Source organism: Globicephala melas, chromosome 1 (genome assembly GCF_963455315.2).
Source record: "Globicephala melas chromosome 1, mGloMel1.2, whole genome shotgun sequence".
NCBI lineage: Eukaryota > Metazoa > Chordata > Mammalia > Artiodactyla > Delphinidae > Globicephala > Globicephala melas.
The window spans coordinates 49,686,815-49,708,104 of NC_083314.1; the positions used below are offsets into that span (position 1 = coordinate 49,686,815).

At 42.5% G+C, this 21,290-nt stretch overlaps 1 protein-coding gene across 2 annotated transcripts in view; it reads left to right on the forward strand.

Moving 5' to 3' along the window:
- ACBD6 (acyl-CoA binding domain containing 6) overlaps nt 1–9,499 on the forward strand; it is a 233,018-nt gene extending 223,519 nt beyond the window's left edge. For both annotated transcript variants that reach the window (XM_030847624.2, XM_060295701.1), the window contains one exon: nt 6,482–9,499. In XM_030847624.2, the coding sequence (XP_030703484.1) occupies nt 6,482–6,636 (155 nt within the window). In that variant the 3' untranslated portion in view covers nt 6,637–9,499. The remainder of the gene's footprint in view (nt 1–6,481) is intronic.
- The last annotated feature ends 11,791 nt before the right edge of the window (nt 9,500–21,290 follow it).

The following is a 21,290-nucleotide window of genomic DNA, read 5'->3' on the forward strand; positions in this document are numbered from 1 at the left end:
ACAACAAATGTGAGATGTACACAAAGGGACTCTGGGTTCCTACAGAATCATGGGTTGTAGTTCATAGTTCACATTGTCATCAGGAAACTCACCCAACACAGGTTTGTAGAATTACATCAGTAGCAATAAGGAAGTTGGAAAAAGTAGTGATTGGTAAGGTTGAGAGTCATAATAATTAGTCTCAGGTGGGAGCAGTTCATCCTATAGGCACTATACCACACATCAGTTCTTTACAATGTGCATGAAAACCACCTGTGGCTCTTGTTACACCATGAATTCTAACTCAGTACATCTGAGGTGAGGCGTGAAGCTCTGCATTTCTAACAAGCTCCCCTAATATGCTGAAAGCCACTGATCCTCAGACTACACTTTGCATGGCAAGCCCATAGACCTCCTTGACACAGGTTTAAAAAGGAAAAAATAGAGTTGACTTACTAGGCTCTAAGTCATGCATGTAGGTGGCATTAAAACTTTCCAGCCGGGCTTCCCTGGTGGCGCAGTGGTTGAGAGTCCGCCTGCCGATGCAGGGAACACGGGTTCGTGCCCCGGTCCGGGAGTATCCCAAGTGCCGCGGAGCGGCTGGGCCCTTGGGCCGTGGCCGCTGGGCCTGCGCGTCCGGAGCCTGTGCTCCGCAACGGGAGAGGCCACAGAGGTGAGAGGCCCGCGTACCGCAAAAAAAAAAAAAAAAAACCTTCCAGCCACGGGCCTTCCCTGGTGGCGCAGTGGCTGAGAGTCTGCTTGCCGATGCAGGGGACATGGGTTTGTATCCCGGATCGGGAAGATCCCATATGCCGCGGAGCGGCTAGGCCCGTGAGCCATGGCCGCTGAGCCTGCGCGTCCGGAGCCTGTGCTCCGCAACGTGAGACGCCACACGGTGAGAGGCCCGCATACCGCAAAAAACAAAAAACAAAAAACAAAAAACCTTCCAGCCAAGGTTCATGATCTTACCAGAAAAGTAATCACTGATAGAGGAAAAAGACCAAGCCAGCCCTGAGTCTCAGAGCATTAGGAAGATGGAGCCCGGGGTTGAGGGGTCTGGAAATACATATAGAAATCAGGATAGGGAAAGAATGCGCAGCAGTCATAGAACTAACAACAACATTGTTCAACTGTTTGAAAAGCAGAGAAGAAGGTAGCCTGGGGTATTTGAAGTCAGGCCCGGAACGCCAGACCCAGGACACTAGACTCACTGGCACAGAAAAGGCAAACTTCAAAGTCTTAACAACAAACAACGGAAAAAAATCAGCACAGGCAAACCAGCACCGTCACAAATGTCCAGAAGGCAACCAGGTATATTCCCAGATGTGGGAAGTGAACTTACCTGCTCATCTTCCGCTTCCAGAAGGAACGGAGCAAGGGAAATCAAAGCGTCCTAGTGCCAGAGGAAATAGCGTGTTCAGCAAAGAATCCAGGAGAGGATGAAGTACGGGAGCTGGAAAACTCAGCAAAGGCTCAGCTCTGCTACCCACGTCACATCCGACGTAAAGTTACGTCCCACCGAACCAATGAGAGGCCTGTGTTCCTTCTTACCTGTGTGGGGCATTATCAATACGTGTGAGTTAAGTGGCTCTAGCTGTGAAAATTGACCAATAGTGTGAGGCAGGAGGCACGCTGGTAGAGCCCTGAGTCTCAGAGTGAGGTCCCAGATCATCAGTATCAGCATCACCTGGGAACCTGCTAGGAAATGTAAATTCTCAGTCCTGCTCCAAACCTACCAATCAGAAACTGCGGGGGGGGGGGGGCACCCTGCAGTCTGTGGTCCAACAAGCCCTCCAGGTGATTCTGATGCAGGCTCACTGCAGTAGAGTCTAGTGAAAGCCTGGTGGAGAGAGAAGACCAGGTGTGGCAAAGGAGAATCATTATAAGTAGGCTTGATAATGGCGCTTTTAAAGAGCTGGTGGGGCTTCCCTGGTGGGGCTTCCCTGGTGGCGCAGTGGTTAATCCACCTGCCACTGCAGGGGACATGGGTTTGAGCCCTGGTCCAGGAAGATCCCACATGCTGCAGAGCAGCTAAGCCAGTGAGCCACAATTACTGAGCCTGCACTCGAGAGCCCATGGGCCACAACTACTGAGCCCACATGCCACAACCACTGAAGCCTGCACGCCTAGAGCCCATGCTGCGCAACAAGAGAAGCCACTGCAATGAGAAGCCCGCACACCACAACGAAGAGTAGCCCCTGCTCGCCACAACTAGAGAAAGCCCATGTGCAGCAACGAAGACCCAACGCAGCCAAGAATAAATAAATTAATTTAAAAAAAAGAGAGCTAGTGAAGTCTTAAAGCCTGTTTACAGGGAGAAGAAAACCCAGTAGAGATAATGTAAAATAATAATTAGTAAAACATGCTTAGTGATCAACAATGAAAACCAAAGTGGATGAATGTAAATTGTAGTAAAAATTACAAGTGAAAATTTAATAACGGGCATTAACAGTCTTTGCCTCTTAAGCTTTTTATTTCCCAACCACATCAATGTGTCTACTGGTAAGGACACCATTAGGAATTTTCAATAATCTGTATGTCTCTTTCAAATGTATTTCTCCAGCATGGTAAGGGAAACCACCTTAGGTAGGTAGCTCTTTGGCCAGAGTGATCATGTAATATAAGTATATTTAAAGAGTATCCAGAAAAATTGCTAAAAATCCTGAGCCCAAAGCATATGTCTTCAGAAAGTCACACAGTACAGTAAAAATGGAGATAGTGGTGTGTATGGGGTGAGTGGGGTTTTTTTTTTCAGATTCCAATTTTACCTCCCTACTGAGCTTATCAACATAGGTATCCCCTAGTACCACATATTTATCATGTCCCAAACAATATTATTTCTACCCCTCCATAATTTTCTGCTTCTGTTCCCCTCCAAAAACTTTGCTCTTCCTTCTTCTGGTTCCTTATTTTAGAGATGTCACCAGCATCTACGTGTTCTCCAAGACTAGAAACATAGGTGTCATCTTTGATTCTTCTTTTGACCATTGGATTGATTTGTTAAAGTTTTTTTTTGTTTTAATATTAAGGATATTAGCTCTTATCTGTGTTATGTAGGTGAATATGTTTCCCAGTTTATGGTTTACTTTTGTATATAGTATTTTTGTGTGTGTGGTATAGCTGTTTTAAATTTGTGTTCAAATTTATCAGTTTTAGGTTTCTATATAATCAGATTTATCAGTAATTTTATCAAGTGTAGAAATACTCAGGCTGTTTTATTCAGTAAACATTACGATCACAGGCCTTGGGCCTAAGAGCTTTTCAAAAACCTATAAAAGTACCTGAAATCTGAAACAAAATATCTTTGCTCCAGAAAACAAAAAGAAACTTGCAAAATATAAATAATTAAATGTTTAGCTAGGTGTCTACAAATATGACATTATATCAGTTTCGTTAATTATTAAATTTAGTGTTCACAAACTTTTTTTTAATTAGACTTCTACCTTTATTCTTTTTTTTTTAACATCTTTATCGGAGTATAATTGCTTTACAGTGGTGTGTTAGTTTCTGCTTTATAACAGAGTGAATCAGTTATACATACACATATGTTTCCATATCTCTTCCCTCTTGCATCTCCCTCCCTCCCACCCTCCCTATCCTACCCCTCTAGGTGGTCACAAAGCACCGAGCTGATCTCCCTGTGCTATGTGGCTGCTTCCCACTAGCTAGCTATTTTACGTTTGGTAGTGTATATATGTCCATGCCACTCTCTCACTTCATCACAGCTTACCCTTCCCGCTCCCCATATCCTCAAGTCCCTGCTCTAGTAGGTCTGTGTCTTTATTCCCATCTTAACCCTAGGTTCTTCAGAACCTTTTTTTTTTTTTTTAGATTCCATATATATGTGTTAGCATATGGTATTTGTTTTTTTCTTTCGTCATTACTTCACTCTCTATGACAGTCCCTACATCCATCCACCTCACTACAAAGAACTCAATTTTGTTTCTTTTTATGGCTGAGTAATATTCCATTTTATATACATGCCACATCTTTATAGGTTGCTTCCATGTCCTGGCTATTGTAAATAGAGCTGCAATGAACATTGTGGTATGTGACTCTCTTTGAATTATGGTTTTCTCAGGGTATATGCCAGTAGTGGGACTGCTGGGTCGTATGGTAGTTCTATTTTTAGTTTTTTAAGGAACCTTCATACTGTTCTCCATAGTGGCTGTACCAATTCACATTCCCACCAACAGTGCAAGAGTGTTCCCTTCTCTCCACACCCTCTCCAGCATTTATTTATCAGTCCCTTCTTTATACTCCTGCCAACACTAGCTAATTTCAAGCCCCCGAAAAGGACTACCACAGTCTCTTAACTGCCACAAATGCTTAGGTTCTACAAGTCACTCTAGAATTATCATCCTAACACAGAGGTCAAATTATGCTACTCCCCTCCTCATAAATGCCCAACTTCTTAGTATGGCTTTCAAGGCTTTGTATAGTTTAACTTAAATCCAGCCTCTGCTTTTGACACTCTATATTGCTTCTCTGAGCCAGCAGACAGTTCTCTCAGCATTCCCTGTGCTCTCCTGCTTCTCTTAATGTTGTTTTGTCACTCTGCATGCCTTTTCTTCTAAGTTTACCTGGAATTTTACTCTGTCCTCAAAGCTCAGTTTACATACCACCTACTTGTAGTATTTTTCCTGATTCCTTAGCTTCCTCCTCCTCTCCCCATCCCCCTCACCTTTGCAGGTGTGTGTGTGTGTGTGTGTGTCCCCACCTGCCACAGTGTTTACTCATCCTTCTAAGTTCCTTAGAGCAGGAATCTTACCTGTATCCTTGATAGGACTGGTATGGTATGTATTCAGTAAAATACTCATTGAATCAAACTACTTACCCTTCTTGCTCTCCCTTTCTTTTAAAAACCTTTTGTTGTTGCTGTTGTGTAATATATCACACTACAAAATTGTATATAAAATGTATACGAAGAATTTAAAATGTACCTTTAAAAAATTGTATACCTACCACGTAGTTTAAGAAAGAGAACATTGCCAGTATCTTTGAAACCCCGTGTGTGTGCCTATCCAATTATATGGCCTTCCCTATACCACCCCCCACCCCAGATTAGCACTATCCCAAATTTCATACCACTATTTTCCCTTAGAGTTTCACTTCGTATTTGTGTCTCTGAACAATGGTGTTTAGTCTTGCCTGTTTTTAAAATTGTGTTTAAATGGAAACATACTGTATGTATTCTTCTAATTTGCTTTTTCCCTTCAACATTGTTCTAGAGATAAACTCATGTTATATGAAGCTATAGGTCATTAGTTTTCATTTTGGTAAGGGATTTCATTGTATATGTAAACAACATTTTATTTTTACATGTTATTCTTAATGGGCACTTGAGTTGTCTACATTTGGGGTCTATCACAAACAGGGCTACTATATGTACATTCTTGCAGATATCTCCTGGAGAACACATGCAAAGGTTTCTAGAGAGTATAACTAGGAGTAGAATTGCTGGGTCCAAGGGTAGGCATTTGTTTAGGTTTAAGGTGTAATGCCAACTTGTTGTCCAAAGTGTTGTCCAAAGTGATGCACAGTGTACACTCTCCACAGTCCAGAGGGGAGTCTCCCTTGCTCCTGGCCTCCTTCACACTTGGTATTGTCTCAGTTTTTAGTTTTCAATTATCTAGTGGGTGTGCAATGGTATCTCCTGGTTTTAATTTTTATTTCCGTGATTACTAATGTGGTTGCTCATCTTTTCATATGTTTGTTGCTATTTGTGTTTTATGTTGTGTGAAATGCCTACTTTTGACTTTAGCCCAGTTGTCTCAGTGCCATCTAATTAATGGAGCTTTGTTTCCTCGCTGATCTTCAATGCCAGCATTGTCACAATCAAGTTTCTGTACGTGTGCAAAAGAATGGATGGCCCTCTCTTCTAGCCCTTTGGTCTGTTTGTCCATCCTGGGGGCAGTACCATACCATCCTCATAATAAGTCTTGATATCTGTAGGCCCTTTTCCTCTTCCTGTGTCTTGTGTGATTGGTACCATTTTTTTAAGGTTGCTTTAGAGGGATGGTCTGATTACTAGGCCACCTTTTTTTCTTTCTTCATTTACGAATTTTAAAGTTCAGTTAGTTACCCAGTTATCCCCTCTTCAAAGACAAAACAAAATCCTTTCTTTGACATTTACAGTATTTTGAGCCTTTTGACTTAGCCTACAAACCTATCATTTTGATCAAAGTAAATGAAATACTTAAACTATTTTTGTTCCTTCCCTTCATCCCATCCTGAAGAATAGAGTCCAGAAGCCTCACAATTTTAAAAAATGTATTTGTTTGTTAGCTTCTGGGCAACACAAAGGCAAATTTGATTTTCCTAACACCGGCAAACCCACCGTCAGGCGCAGTTCCGTTACAAGGCCTCATCACCCCCAGCCACTGTCCCGTCGCCCACTGTTCAGGATTCCTTATTGCTCAGCACTTGCCTTTCCTGCTGACGTCTAGTACTCTCTGTCTCATGGTAACTTGGTTTTCGTATTTGTCGATTTTCCTGTCAGCTGCTGCCTGTGAGTTTTTGGACATTGTTGAGCTGCTGCTCCAGTCCGGCGCCGACCCCACAGTCCGAGACCAGGATGGCTGCCTGCCGGAGGAGGCAACAGGGTGCAGAGCGGTCACTTTGATGTTACAGCAGCACACGACTGGCAAGGCTTAATCAAAAGACTGGAAACCCACAGTCTATAACAGCACAGGGCTTCAGTGGTGAAAGAAAACTTCAAAAATAACCCTTCTTTTGCCACCCCTCTTTGGTATACACTGGCTAATAAAATCAGTTGTGAGAAACTGGGGTTTTGAAGTCTCAGCAATTCCTTCTACTTACATATATTCCAGCAAGTACCGTTTGGTGATGAACATGTGTTCTGTGCATAATACAATCCAATTCCGCTGAACGTGCTCTGAAATTTATCACTGTTCTAGAGGCTGGGGGAGGAGGAGATGCATCATATTTCACAATATTAAACACGACTGCTCTTTTAAAAAACATAGAGAAGGGAAGTAGAACCGGCAGTACTACACTGACAGTTAGGGAAAGTTCCCTGAAATCCCAATATGGTGGAGCTCACACGGTCTCGTGGCATTTGGTACAGCTGGTCTGAATAAGTAGCTAAAACATCTATTCTTTTGTCAGACAGAATTGGGAAGATAGGAAAGAAGAGGGCTGTTAAGAAAGCAAAAGAGAGAAAGGGCAGAGTTTTGTCACGTAAGGGATATAGAAATCAGAGGAGCAACCAGATTTACGGAAAAACCTCAGAATCTTGGACATTTGAGGATGGAAACACATATTCTAGAAGAATGCACTGGTTAGGTCAGGATTCCTTAAACTCACCTTTACAAAACAGGGAGGAAACTCCCTAGGACCCTTTTAATTGGCTATCACGTTCCTGTCGCATATGGCAGCGGTCTCTGTAACTAGCTCAGACCTGAACTGTTAGGCCTGTTTGGGTCTAATATGAAACAGCCGTAATGCCCCAGTACTTAGGTGTGATTGAAGTTATTTCTGGAGCACTTCTGTTTTTTATTAAAAACATAGAGAAGTACGCCACAGGTTTTATTTAAAGGATAGACAAGTATGCCACTGGTGAAACTGGCTCCCTACATTTCCCCCTTTAAGCCTCAAGAACTCCATCTGGGAAATTCCTTGACATTTCTTATTATGTGAGGAAAGTAGATAGTTGTCATAGGAAGAGAAATGAAGAAACAAGTTGAGATGCCAAGATGACCATTTAAAAGATAATTTTTCTAACGTGTCACTCCTAAGATAGCAAGTAATAAACTTGTTTAGTGGAGCCCTCAACAATGGACAAGAGTTTCATTAGCTCAAGCTAACCTGTCCTTCTGGAACAAGCCCGTCCAGAGCAGCAATGAGGCATATTACTAATGCTGCTTATTTTGTGATTTTTCTAACCTCTTATTTTCTGAGATGTAAACCAAACCCACTCACCAAGGTTATTCATTTTTTAAATGACTTCTTAATTATCTGTGGAAGTGATGAGCACGTTAGGACATACTGAAATGTTACTGTAATTCTAGCAGAGCTTTCTCTTCGTTATCTGTTCTTTTCCCACAGTCCCAGCTACATGGCAACCTACTGTTCAGCTAAATTCTCTCATGTTGCGCATTAAATTGAATGTGTTTTAAGTAACATTATTCATTAGTTACAGTAAAAGTGACCAAGATGTTGCATGAAGCTTTTAATTGATATTACTTTGTGCATTTTTCGGACATTAGCAAATCAAAAAGTGTTTATTCATTTCCAATTTCAGGGTAGTTATCTGAGCAAGAAGCTATCAAGGAACTCCTTTTTTCATTTCTCTTTTGTAATTCGACCTGGGTATGTATTAGACAAGTTTTTAATAAACTGTTTTGCCACATCTAAAACAGGTTGTTTTTAAATAAAGAATGTAATTTGGTTTTTATTCATTTTATTTTAAGGTTTCATATTTGCATTGAAAGCTATCACTAAAAACAGTCATCGGGCTTCCCTGGTGGCTCAGTGGTTGAGAGTCCGGCTGCTGATGCAGGGGACACGGGTTCGTGCCCCGGTCTGGGAAGATCCCACGTGCCGCGGAGCAGCTGGGCCCGTGAGCCATGGCCGCTGAGCCTGCGCGTCCGGAGCCTGTGCTCCGCAACCGGAGAGGCCACAACAGTGAGAGGCCCGCGTACCGCAAAAAAAAAAAAAAAAAAAAAGTCATCAACTTAACATTTTCAAGTGCATTTTAAAATCAGGTTCCAAAATCTATACTTTTGTTGCCCGTATCTGAATTTTCAAAAACTTTACTGTCGTATATAACAATCTGTGGATCATCTCCCTGTGCCTTATTAAGGGGAAGATTTCATTCATAAATGTCAGAGAAAACTGGATCTTGGTTTGTTTTCATTCCCCTTAAATTATTGAACTATTATGAAGTGCATCATACTTCAGCCAGATCATGAGTTCCATTGCCAAAGCTGCAGCGATTACCACCAAGCAAAGAACACAAAGATCCCACAAGCTGCATGGCACGGGTTCAACCCCGATCAGGGATTGAACCCACGCCTTCCGGCAGTGAAAGGAATTCCCTAACCACTGGACCACCAGGGAATTCCCTGAAGGTTCATTTCTAGTCGTGATTCAACTAGAACTTCAAAATAATTGTTCAGCCTTTTTTTTTTTAATGTTTACTGGGATTGGGATTTTGTTTACCTCACCCTTGGTTCAAACTCTCTGATTTGTTATTTTTAGTGTACGTGAGAATTTTAAAAATTGACTCTCCATTGTGTTCCCAAACTAGAAACCAGTTGGCTTGGAGGCATCTTTAGGTAGTGGGTAACTAAAGACGTTTGTCAGTGTTGTGAATAGTTGCTTTTTGCTACTTTACAACTTGCATTTTCCAGACTATTTATATTTTACCTTTCTACTTTAACCTCCTTCTCGGTTCCACATTTATTCTATTGTCTTGTCCTCCAGCCACCTCTATAGATGTGTGTCTACACATAAAAACATACCTAACCCCATTTTCCTATGCCCTTAATAAAGTGAAAAAGGAAATTTGTTGCTTTTTCTTCTTTTTCTTTCCTGGAGATACTGTGATCAGAACAACGCTAATGGCTTTCTGTATTTAATATTTATTCAACGCTGTCATTTACTTTGCCCTCTATCAACTGATCTAAGAGGCCCTGATTGCCTTCACAGTAGTCTTGATACACACTAGTGAAAAACAAGGAATAAAAAGAGAATCATGTAAACAAACATTACAGAGGAGGCAAAGAAAAGCATCTGAATCACTGTTACCTTCAGAACTCTTGCTTGAGTCAGCTAAATCAGTGTTAACTCTTGCGGAGTTCCAGATCACTCTCCCCCTAGAACACAGTGTTGCGCATGGAATTTTGAGGATCTCCTGAAGCCCATCTCTGAACTCCACGGTGGTCTGTGAGTCCCATATAGAACCCCTTTTTTCTGGCTTCTTGTTACAGTATTTCATTCTTGAATGAAATACAGTAATATGTTGACTGAACCAATTTTCACAGTTTTAAGTGCTTCTACCGGATGATGTATGGGGTCTTGCTGTGCCTATTTGAAAGAATGAGAGAAGTGCATCTTTTTTTTAAACCATTGGTCAAGATTCCAACAATACACATACAGTTTTATCACTGATCACCAGGATTGGAAATTTTTAAAGAGGCCCTGGCCAAAAAGTTGGACCCTGACCTATTTGACCTCTGGTTCTGCTGCAGGGCAGAAATGAGCCCACATGTTCAGTTCTGTGTGACTAATGATGGCTTTTTATATGCATTTAGCTCTTTTGACTTTCAGAATGCTTTCACGGGCATTATCTAATCTGTCATCCCTCCACAGTAACCCTGTAGAGTAGGTAGTGCAAGGGCTCTTAAGGCCACTTAAAAGAGGATGAATCGGAGACATTAACAGGTTACTTAAATTGCCCAAAGTCACAGAGTGGTAGTAGAGCCACAGTTAGGACCAAGTTTGCTGAATCTCAGCCCTTTATTAGACCACAGAACTCGTGAAGTTTTGAAGCTCCTCCACCCTTCAATCCACAAATATCCCTTGAGAGCCTTCTCAATGACAGGCACTGTTCCAGGCCACTGTCATTCCCTTTTCCCATTATCATGGAAATTTAGAAGTACTTATATGATGTTATCTCAAGATATAGCATGAGATATCTTGAAAAGTCTCATAGAAATTAATAAGTTAATAATCAAAAAGTAAATCTTTTAAACCTATTATAACTATGTCTCTAATAAAGAGATAAGAAGTCAGCCAACTGAACACATACTGTTATCGCTAATGCTTGTTAGGTAGAAGGGTAACAACCAAAGTATAATATCTAGAATCATATCTATTATAGCTTTTTTTAAATGTTTCAGCATTTTCCAGCTAAAGGGTTGCCATAATCCAGTGAACCTTTCCATTAAATAGGTATTTCTCAGCTTCCTGCCAGGTTTAACTACTCGGCTATAGGTTATTATTCCATGTACAATATGGCATCTCTGAGGATTAATGAACAAGGTGTGTGATGGGAACAGAGCTGAGCTTGGGTTGCAGAAGGGTTAGTACCCAGGCTAATGTATGCTTCAGCTGAACATGAAGACTTTCCAATGCATATTTAGCATTTAACAGTTGAAACATGAAGGCTTTCCTCAAACTTCAGGTCCCTAAAAATGCCTTTCATAAGTAAATGTTTATCACAAAAAGGTGTGTAACCCACCAACAATTCAATCATGAAAATATCAAGTTTAAATATTTATTGAGTGAATTTTAAATCCCAACCCCTAAGGCGTTTTGTGTCAGATGTTTCTATAGTCGTCGTAATACTATATTTGATGACTTTTAAGATGCACGTTTTTTCACATTTTAAAGTATCCAAAATGGGATGTCTTTTACAAACAATGTTATAGTTGAACTGGCAGCTTTTTTTTCTTAGTAATGCATAAACTAATGTATCTTATAGTCAATACATCTTAACTTCAATGATGTTAACAGTAATCACACCTTACCTTGTATAGGACTTTATACACAAGCATCTTAACTGAACCTCAGAATAATTATAAAAGTAGAAATAATTGGTATTTTCTCTATTTTACAAATGAGGAAATTGAAACTCAGAATTGTTAGGGAAATTGTCCAAGGTTATACAAATAGAAACAGTAGAAATGCCCATCTTTATATAAGCTTTATTATATAAATATAAAACACTTCAATATACATGATCTTATTTTTCCAGAATCAAGGTGATTTTCCAAACCTGTAATACCAAGTCCGAAAGTTTTCCCTGTACCACATTATCAGGACGAGTGAAAATGAAAACAAAAGCAACCACACTCAGAGGTGCCTTATCAGGCCTCTTCATGGATTTTATATATACATATTGGACTTTCTCCTTATAGCATAAAAAGCCTTCAATGCAGTCTTTTATAATCATGTGATTTGAAAAATTATGATCATTACTGGAGCTTTACCTTGAGCATCTTTAATTATTTCAGTAACCATACACAGCTACTTAATCAGAGGGGTTTAGGTCAAAGTATAGTGATTATCAGACTAAAGGGAAAAAAAGCTTCCCTGTTATACTCATCATCTAAGGTTTATTATGCACCAAGTATGATCAATTTTTCAAATATGCATTAATTGGCATTACACTAAAGGATTGAACAGGAAACGCTATTTAATCTCATCTTTATTCACTTACTCTTGAAATATTGTTGTCATGCTGCTACTTGAAAAGCAGAACTTAATGGCTTAATCCTTGTACGGATCATCATAGTTATTACGAGTTCATAGTTTTTTATTTATTACTGTTTTTACTTTTATATATAAATTATTCAAATTTTTCTGTCCTGTGTTTTGTTACATCACTTTTTCTTCCCACAGTTATAAAATAAGTGATCGTTTTACATTTTTAATCTCTCTTCTTTTGGAAATTCATGAACTGGAGTCATTTCTGAGGGCAGTATTACTTCTTCCAGCAAGAGAGAGCCCCCAGCCCTAAAAACCAGATCAGGATGTTCACAAGGTACATGCTCGCTTACACTCAGGACAGAATCTTCCTTGTTTCCTTCCTACATGTCTTAGAAGGAATGAACACGAGTTCTCAACCAGAACACTGAGGTTAAAACCAGAAGGGAAACATCCAAGGACCTGCCCCTATAACACGCATCTGCCTCGTGGTAGAACTCTAGGCACTCAGTGTGGGTTTCTCTTAGAGGTGGAAAAAGACCATTTGAACCTAAAACTACTGGATGCAGTGGCTGAACTTAAAGGACTGTGAGGGCATTAAGGAATAGAGAGGTGCCTTTCAGTGGGCTGCCCTGGGCAGCAGCAGCAGCAAATTCATCATCCACGCTGCAGCCAGGATTTATTTTTCCTCTCACTTGTGTAGCAATCCCGGTTCCCATTTTAATGTTTAGAAGGTAAGTTCAGTTGATGGACACTTTGTGTAATAAAAAGCTCTCTTAAAGTACGTGCACACGTACACACACAGGATAAAAAGTGGCACCGCCAGTGCCCGTGGCTTTCACGGAGTACATTTGCAGAGCCCAAAGCTTAGTCCTGGATATGTTTATAGCACTTTAGCTCCGTTTGTGAGTTTGGAACCCTTCCAAAAAAAAGAAGAGAAAGACATATATTATTGTTTATAATCTGCTTTATTCCGCCAAACCTTGACTGAACAGACTTGTGGATTGCTGTTTAAATCCCTCAGTGCCTTTAACTACCGATACAGAAAGTGGTTAATGCGCATTCTAAACGAAGCTTGGCATCCACTCCAGGAAATCACTTTAATTGAGAAGCATTAAATGTTAAAATGATTCTGAAAAAAATAATAAAGCCAGCAACATATTGAGTATAAAAGTCCTGGCCCATCAGTAATACAGGTTCTTGGTTATCATATTCCTGTAGACTGGGTGAGCTGTAGTTTGACAAGTGTCAAAAAACGTGACATTCAATCCCCTAGGTCACAGGCAGCCCCCCCCCCCATCAGCTTGCCAGTGAGAAGACAACCTTCACCGTCTCTATTTTAGAGATGAGGAGAGAGCTGTCAACTTTATAAATGTTGGTTTTTCTGGAATAATATGCCAGTCCCAGGTGACTAAAATAATGAGATTTAACCCCAAAGTCCTTGCCTGGGCTTTCCACTGCTGTGCTGAAGCCATCTGTTGAAACCTATTTACCATTTTAATGGCCTTTGGGAAAAAATACTGCTTCTTTCCAACTCCAAGTGTGTGCCAAGACCACTTTTGGGGGTTTATATTATATCTTTCAGGAAGCAATAGCCAGCCTTTCCAAAATCCCCAAGCCCCTCCCAACCAACAGGAGATCCTGGTCCAGGGTTGGCAAGCAAGTGAGAGAAACATAAATCTTAGCAAACGAACAAAACAAAAACAAAACCAAAAAACTCTCCCCCAACTCTAGAGACAGCCTCGCCTGTATCAGCCTTGGAAGTTCTGACCATTTCAGTGGTCTGCTAGACAACCTGAAGGATGAATAAGTCACGTGGACACCTTTTTCTCCTAGGAGCCCCTTCCATGAGAAGGGAAAACATGGGTTCTGTCAGGGATGGCCTGTGACTGGTCCGTTTAATTACAGAATAACATACCAGTTAATAACATACCTAAATTCAGTCTTTGTGTTTAACAGGGGAGATGGCCAAAGGAAAGGGTTTTAAAGGAAAATCCTGAAGTCACATTGGACAAAAACGAGAGAAGAAAGTGAAAGAGTGACAAAGGGACAAATGTTACATGCAGAAGCCACACCCGCTTTCTCTGACAGGATGTAATACACTCTCCTAGGGCAGCAGCTGATCATTTAGAAGACTTAATTTAATAGTTTGGATGGGTTATTTTTATTACTTCTTTTAGAATTATGATAATAAAAAGTTCCCTCTTTCCTAATGATTTGGCCCCATTTTATAAACTTTGTGGGGTTCTTTCCTCCCTCCTAACTCACAGGGTCTCCCCAGCAGCAGTGGCTGACCATTGCTTATTTCCCTGAGGCAGTCACGACCCAAATAAGCGTCCAGACCCAGCTCCATCCCTCCCCGCTCACAGCACAGCTGTAATGAGGAGAGGCACCAGGAGTTCCAAATGATAAAACCGAAATAGCCTTTCTAGGAGGCTTGGCAAAGGGATGCAACAATTTTTCCATTTAGACCGTAAAGGACAATTTTTAAACTATGTCTCAAATATCAAATCTGAGAAGATACATTCAGATACGCTGAGGATCACCTCTTACGATTTTACTTCTAGTTTGGAAATTGGTTAACATTTACAACATACTGACTTGCCTTTGATTGCTTTTTATCCTTTTCTGATTTGAGCTGTATAGCTGGGAAAGAGGTGGAAAACGCTGACTGTTGAGCCTTTGATCTCCTGAGTTTGCGTGTTATTTCATTCTTTCTAGCCAGTGATTTCTTTCCTTTATTTGTCTTTAAACAACTGTCCTTTTGAAAAGCCACTGTCAGGAGAATCACACTGCTCAGGAGCTGGTCTGTAGTGACCAAACCAAAGGAAAACTTAAAAAGGACCACATCCTCCCTCTCCTTCCTTTGTGAGCTGAGAACACATTTCATAATTCCAAAAAGTTACTAGATTATCATTGTGGTGGGAACTGTGTACACTAGAGCACAAAGTGGAAATGGTCCAATGAATTGTCAGCCTGATACACTCAAAATTGTTCGTGTATGGAAAGCAAAGACTCAACATCAACAGGCTGGTGATGAGGGGTTTGAGAACACCAGACTAGAGACATGGTGCATAGGGCACACACTGGCAGAATTCCCAAGCCCTGTTATTAGTGCCTCAGGAAAATGCATAGCCTCTTTACAAACTTCCCTAACAACCACCCGAGGGACTGAGCTAGTGAAGGAAAAAAAAGTCCCTGTGTACCTCCTGTGGTCCTCTACCCACACCTCGCTCCATTAGACGCTGTCACCTTCACCTTCCTTAGTGCATAGCCCGGAAAGGTTTTTTTGCCTTTCTCAGCCTAGTCAAGTATTTATCCCCAGAGATGATTTGACAAAGGACCATCAACCCCTTTCCTTGATAGCAGAGATCTGAGTTTCCACTAAAAGACTTTTAAACCCTTCAAGAGGCTCACTGGACATGCTGCCCAGGAGGCAGTATCTTTCCTATTTAACTGGGTAGACTGCGGGGCACAAGTGGGTCTAGGACTTGGGTTGAGTCAGGACATCAGACTGCTCAGAGGACCAGGGCCCAGCCTCCTGCTTCAGACCTAAGCAAGTGGTTCTGGTGTGTAGTGCCACACACAGAATCCAATGGCAGAGAAGTTGATGCTACCCACAGAGTCTGAGAATACTTCAGCAAGTACTCCAGGATAACTAGTAGCTAAACAAGTGATGAGTTATCTCTGCCCATTCTCCTCAGCCAGACTGTCAGCACTGTCCAATAGAACTTTCTGCAATGATAGAAACGTTTTATATCTGTGTGTCCAGATACAGTAACCACTAGCCACATGTAGCTGTTGAGCACTTAAAATATGGCTGGTGTGAGGAACTAAACTTTTGTTTAATCCATTTAAATTTAAATAGCCGCAAGTGGCTAATAGCTACCGTCTTGCTCAGTGCACCTCTGTTTGGATCTTCTCTTCAACCAAACAAAACTAATCACTAATGCAAAAAGCACTCATTTTTCCTGGATGGAATCCCACCGCTAAAGAAATGCTATGACTTTAATTTTTTTTTTTTTTTTTTTATTAAAGAATCTCTGTTGCTCTTTCCACTCTAGCTAAACTTCAGGTCCTGTACACTAATAAAGCCTCCTGCAGGGAAAAAACCTGAATGGAGATTTTCGTGGAAAAGCTTGTCCAGGAGCCCTGATGAGGTGTTTCTATCCCTCTGTCCACCTCTCACCCAAGAACAGACATTTGCACATGCTTGTCTAGGGAGAAAATGTACACATATAAATGTACACATAAAAGGACTTTAAAATACAACAGGACATACAGTAACTAAAATTTATGTGATCAGCAGGTTTTCTCTGCCCATTCCTTAAGCCTAGAAACAGAGGACGGGGCCCAGAAAATTGGTATTAGAAAAATCAGAGAACTTCCTCTATCCAACACTTATACAGAGTAGCGCAGGTATTCACAGTTGCAAGTGGTTCTGCATTCAGAGTTGTATCTTGAGTTTCCTTCTGGTGACGAAAGGAACCCATGTCAGCACAGCTTTTTCATATGTCAAGAGAAAAACTTCCAGAAAACCAAATGAAAAGCAAGACACGCTGTCTTCTAAAGAATTTCCGTATTTATTGGACATAGCTTTACCATACACATCTCATGCCAACACACAGGAGGCACATACAAACAAACGCACCAGCTTCTGTGTTCCAAAGTCACATGGCAATAAATAAGGATGGGTGGGTCCTTTTTTTTTCCTTTTTCTTTTTTTTTTTTTCCCAGGAAATGAGACTTCATTTCTTTTTAACTGTACAAAATTTACACTGCGAAGGGTGAGGGCAACGATCCAGAGCTTAGGGGATCTGAGGCTTTGAGGTCTTGAGTACAAGTTCAGAGCAGCTTCTGGGATCCTGCAGCCCTGAACCTGCGTGTTTGGCTCAACACCGTCCTCAAGTGGGGAACGTACAAATGCTTCTTGTCTCTAGGTGGGCAGCGGATGAGCATGGGGCGTCCCGCTCTGTCCACCTGTGCTCTTCCTCCCGGGGTGAAGGATGCTTGGCGCACCTCCCAGACCTGCAGCTGACTCCTCACCAGAGCTAGCAGCGTGAAACTGTGCTTTCAGTGTGGTCCTACCAAGCAGCGTGTGAATGGGATGACTTTGCTGCGCTCTCTCTTTTTGGATCCAGTCAGTGTGTTAGAACAGTTGGAGCGACGACTGCAAAAAGGGCCAATTGACCAACCCAAGAAAGAGAGAGGCAGTGATGTGCTTTTTATTTAGCTTTCAGCATGCCCAGAGCCCTTCAGCAGCAGGCAATAAAACAAAACTCATTTCCGCTTAATTGAATTTTTCTTCATCTCACGGTTTCCAATTTCTAAAGTGCAATGTTTAAAAGTGAGCCTCCTCGGTCCTTCCAGACCCTGCTGGCTGAGGAGGTATGGTCATTATTTCCATGGCTATAACCAAGTTGTCGTTATAGTGAGTGGCGTGCGGGAGCGGGGGCGTGCGGGAGGGGGGCCGGACGGTGCCCTGTCACACAGCGCAGCTTTTGCTAAGCTGAAGCCTTAAACCCCTCCAGCCAGGAGGCAGTTGTTTCAGAATAACCAGCTCGAGCTTCAGAGACGGTAATGTCTTTTGTTTGTCAGATTTCTTATACTTCTTGCAAAGTGAACTTCATTGTGAAGATCTAATGGCCCCCAGGGATCTTACCAGAGTTCATGTTTTACATTGGCCAAAAAAAAAAAAAAAACCTTATTGAAAGACACTGCTAAATGCTTTTCTTCTGTCTTAATTTTATCCTCTTTCCCTGGTGTTTCATGGTATTGGTTTGCAGGAGTAATGTTATCAATGTGGTAGTTGATTTTCATTTTATATTTATAACTGTCAGATGAGGCAAGAAAGAGGAAGCACAAGGACAGAAAAGAGTTGGCCTCAGGGTGCACAGCAAGTCCCTGAAAGGGCTGGGATCCAGGCTTCCCCACAATGCGATTTACCCAGTGGCCAGCTTAGCCTTTGCATTTGGTATTTCCTCCACGGTCTTACTACTTTTCAGCAAATATAGATTCTTCCATAGCCCCACAGATCCCGTTTTTGCTTATATCAGTTACCATTGGAAACTTGGGCTTTTTTTTTTTTTTTTTTTAAATATTATTCATTTGCTCCTGGATTCAGAAGCCTCCTACCCTCAGGTCCATCAGCCAAGCGCTGCAGATAACAGTTGCTAGTGAACAGCTCTCCTAGAGCCAGACAGGTCCAGATATTGTCAACGCCTCCAGAAGGTCTCATCTTGTTTTTAAAATTCATCCGTGTCATTTCGCAAAGGGGAAAACAGCTTCCGTGTAACACCTTATACATCAATAACAGACTACTGAGCGTTAGAGGAGTGCCTGGACCCGAATCTCAGGGTAGTTCTGTTCTTCTCCATCCCTGAGCCTCAGAAAAGCCAAGGAGCTGTCTTGGCCTGCGGCTCATTGGTAGCACCAGCCCATGCATAACACTAATCCCACTTGCAAGGAGATCCACTTAAAATCTGAGACCGATTGTGACTGTGCTTCTAAATGCAGCACCAGTGTTTGCTGCTTTCTGGCGAGGTGGCCCTGGGGAACTTAAATCCAGCTCCCCTGGCTTTCTGACCAGGGCTCCCTCAAGAGCTCTCCCAGCTAGCCAACCCCACCAAACCAAAGGAGCTCCTCCCGACATCATGATGTCACCTGCACTATTCACTGGGTTCCTCGAGAGACTCCTGTTATTGTATGAATGAGGAAGGCCTCCCATTTCTCCTGCCAGGGAATAGGGAGTGAGCATGATCCACCCATCTAAAAAACAAAAACTGGTCGATTTCATCTGGTCTCCAAAAGCAGTGCTACACAGGGGGATGTTCCCCCTTAAAGAGCCTGCTCTCACGGTACTGCACTCGCCAAAACTACGAAGCGCCTCTGACGTCCCATGAGATACTACTCCAAGTAATCAAGCTGAGACAGTGGTCTGGGTGGGGCGGTTTTTAACTGGTTTTAACCCAGCAGTCTTTCTCCTGTGTTTTGTAAGCAGCCTGCTAAGAACAGTGAGCTTAAGAAGCTGTCCTCCAAAAAGATGGACACACGACTTGTTACCTTGCGTTTGTGTCTCCATCCCCACCCCGAATAGTCACATTATTGGGGAATTCCCCACAGCATAGACTTGGCCAGGCTTAACACACCATCATCCCTGCACCTGGAACCTCCGGCAGAGGGCCGACATTTGCAGACTCCCCAAGCAAAACATCACAACAATCGAGCACATCAAAAAATAAGGGTACACTACAAAATTGATCAGAGAACAAAGATGGCCTGAAGGCTGACCCAGGAATTTACTGACCATCTATTTTAAAGAAGCTTCACTGACCGTAGTTTAGTCCTGGAAAGGAGTTTACAAAAGATGAAGCATCCAAAAAAGGAAGTGTTTCTCTCTTCCTTTAGTCTGCCTACCTTATGCCTAAATCTTTGCGGTCCTCAAAACCATTCCCGGAAGGAAGAGTCCTTAGGTGCTTTGGCCCCATCACTTGCTGTGAAAGAAAGGCAATGCCATCTTACCCTTTCCCACTCTGCTGATCTTGTTTAAGAGAATGGGAGGCCAGAAGAAGCAAACCACCATTTCCCAAGGGGACTGGAATAAATTCCACCTGGCTATATCCAGTATGCACATGGAGAGCTTCCTGATGGACAGATGTGTGGCATAAAGTGGGACTTGTAGCACCATTCGCAACGGTATTTCCTGTAGAAGTGCAGTCTGTTGCAGAGACAGCAGCTCATAAAGCAGGGGTTGCCCTTGCCCTTGCCTCAGGCTTGGTGGTGGGCTACTGCAGACCCGCAAGCTGAGAGTCTCTGCACTGCCACTGGCTGGAGAGCTCTGCCTTTCTGAGTGCAGAACTGGAGCAACCCAGGGCCTGGCATGAGTCCAGCCAGCAACCCAGAGGGATGCAGCCAGGGACCATTTGGAACCCTTTGGACAATTTTAGGGCTGCTCCCTAAATGATTCCTCCCAACCAAGATAGGCCAAGAAGCATTGCTAGTACTCAGAAGAGGCCAAGACTGTCCTCCAATTGAGTCAACTAGCACAGCAGAGAAAGCTCACATTTTTAAAGGGCTGAGGAGGGTTGGCTGCAGGCGAGCGGGGGCGGGTAGAGTTACAAGCTCATCTAAACCAAGTCCCTCAAAACAGACACAATGTCATTTCGCCCTACCGGATGAGAACGCTGGGAGACTGGCATCTGCTGACTTGGCTAAACAGACCGCATATTTGGAATCCAAACGTCTACAAATGTTTTCACTGATTGTCGTTCTGTTCTCTCCATATTTTAGCTTTGATCATTTTGGAACCCACAGCCTGTCTTGTGGAATAAATAATACAGGCAAATTAAAAAGGCACATTGTGTACCAGGGGGACTTGTCATGCAGTCGCTGTGATGGTCCAGGGCCACTCAGCTCCAGCCTCAGAGTCACCTGCAATGAAAAGCACTTCTTGCCGTCAGGGATTCAGTGATATAGATGGGATTTCGTAAAAACCAAAACTGACCAAATGGTCTCCGGCATGTATTTCTGGGTAGGGAAGAAGTCATATTTTTCACAGCCAAAAAAAAAAGGAGGAGGGAGCATGTTTTCAACATCGAACTCTGGCCATCAAAGTTTTCCACTGACCTTTAATAAGTGACTTTTTATTTTGAAAATTAGGGTTCAATTAAGGTGGTCCAGAAATCACTTTTATCAATACTCAAGGGCCGTGATGCCTCTACCTCAGAAATCTCGGTTCTGGTGAGAGCAGTGGTTCGGGGGGGCATGACGAGACACTCCAGTTGGAGCAGAGTTCCCAAAGAGCAAGGTGGCCTGACACAGTCATGCCGTCAACCAAGCACTGTGCAGCCAAAGCCTGTAAGCAGGGCGGGGGAGGAGCCAACAAGCCAGCACCCTAGCGCTCTGGGCTCTGTGCCCCTGTGCTGTGTTCTGAGACGAGGCTGCTCTCCCACCACTTCCCAGGAAAACAAGCCCTAGTGGGGTCCCGCGACCTCCCCGGGATCGGCAGAGGACTTCCATTGAAAATAATGGAAATTCACATTGGCGCGCTTTTGATCCTTAAAAGGCAAGTCTCTTTTGATCCTTGAAGATATTCTGTCAAGCCAGAGGACGGGTAGGGTGGGGAGGAGAGGTGC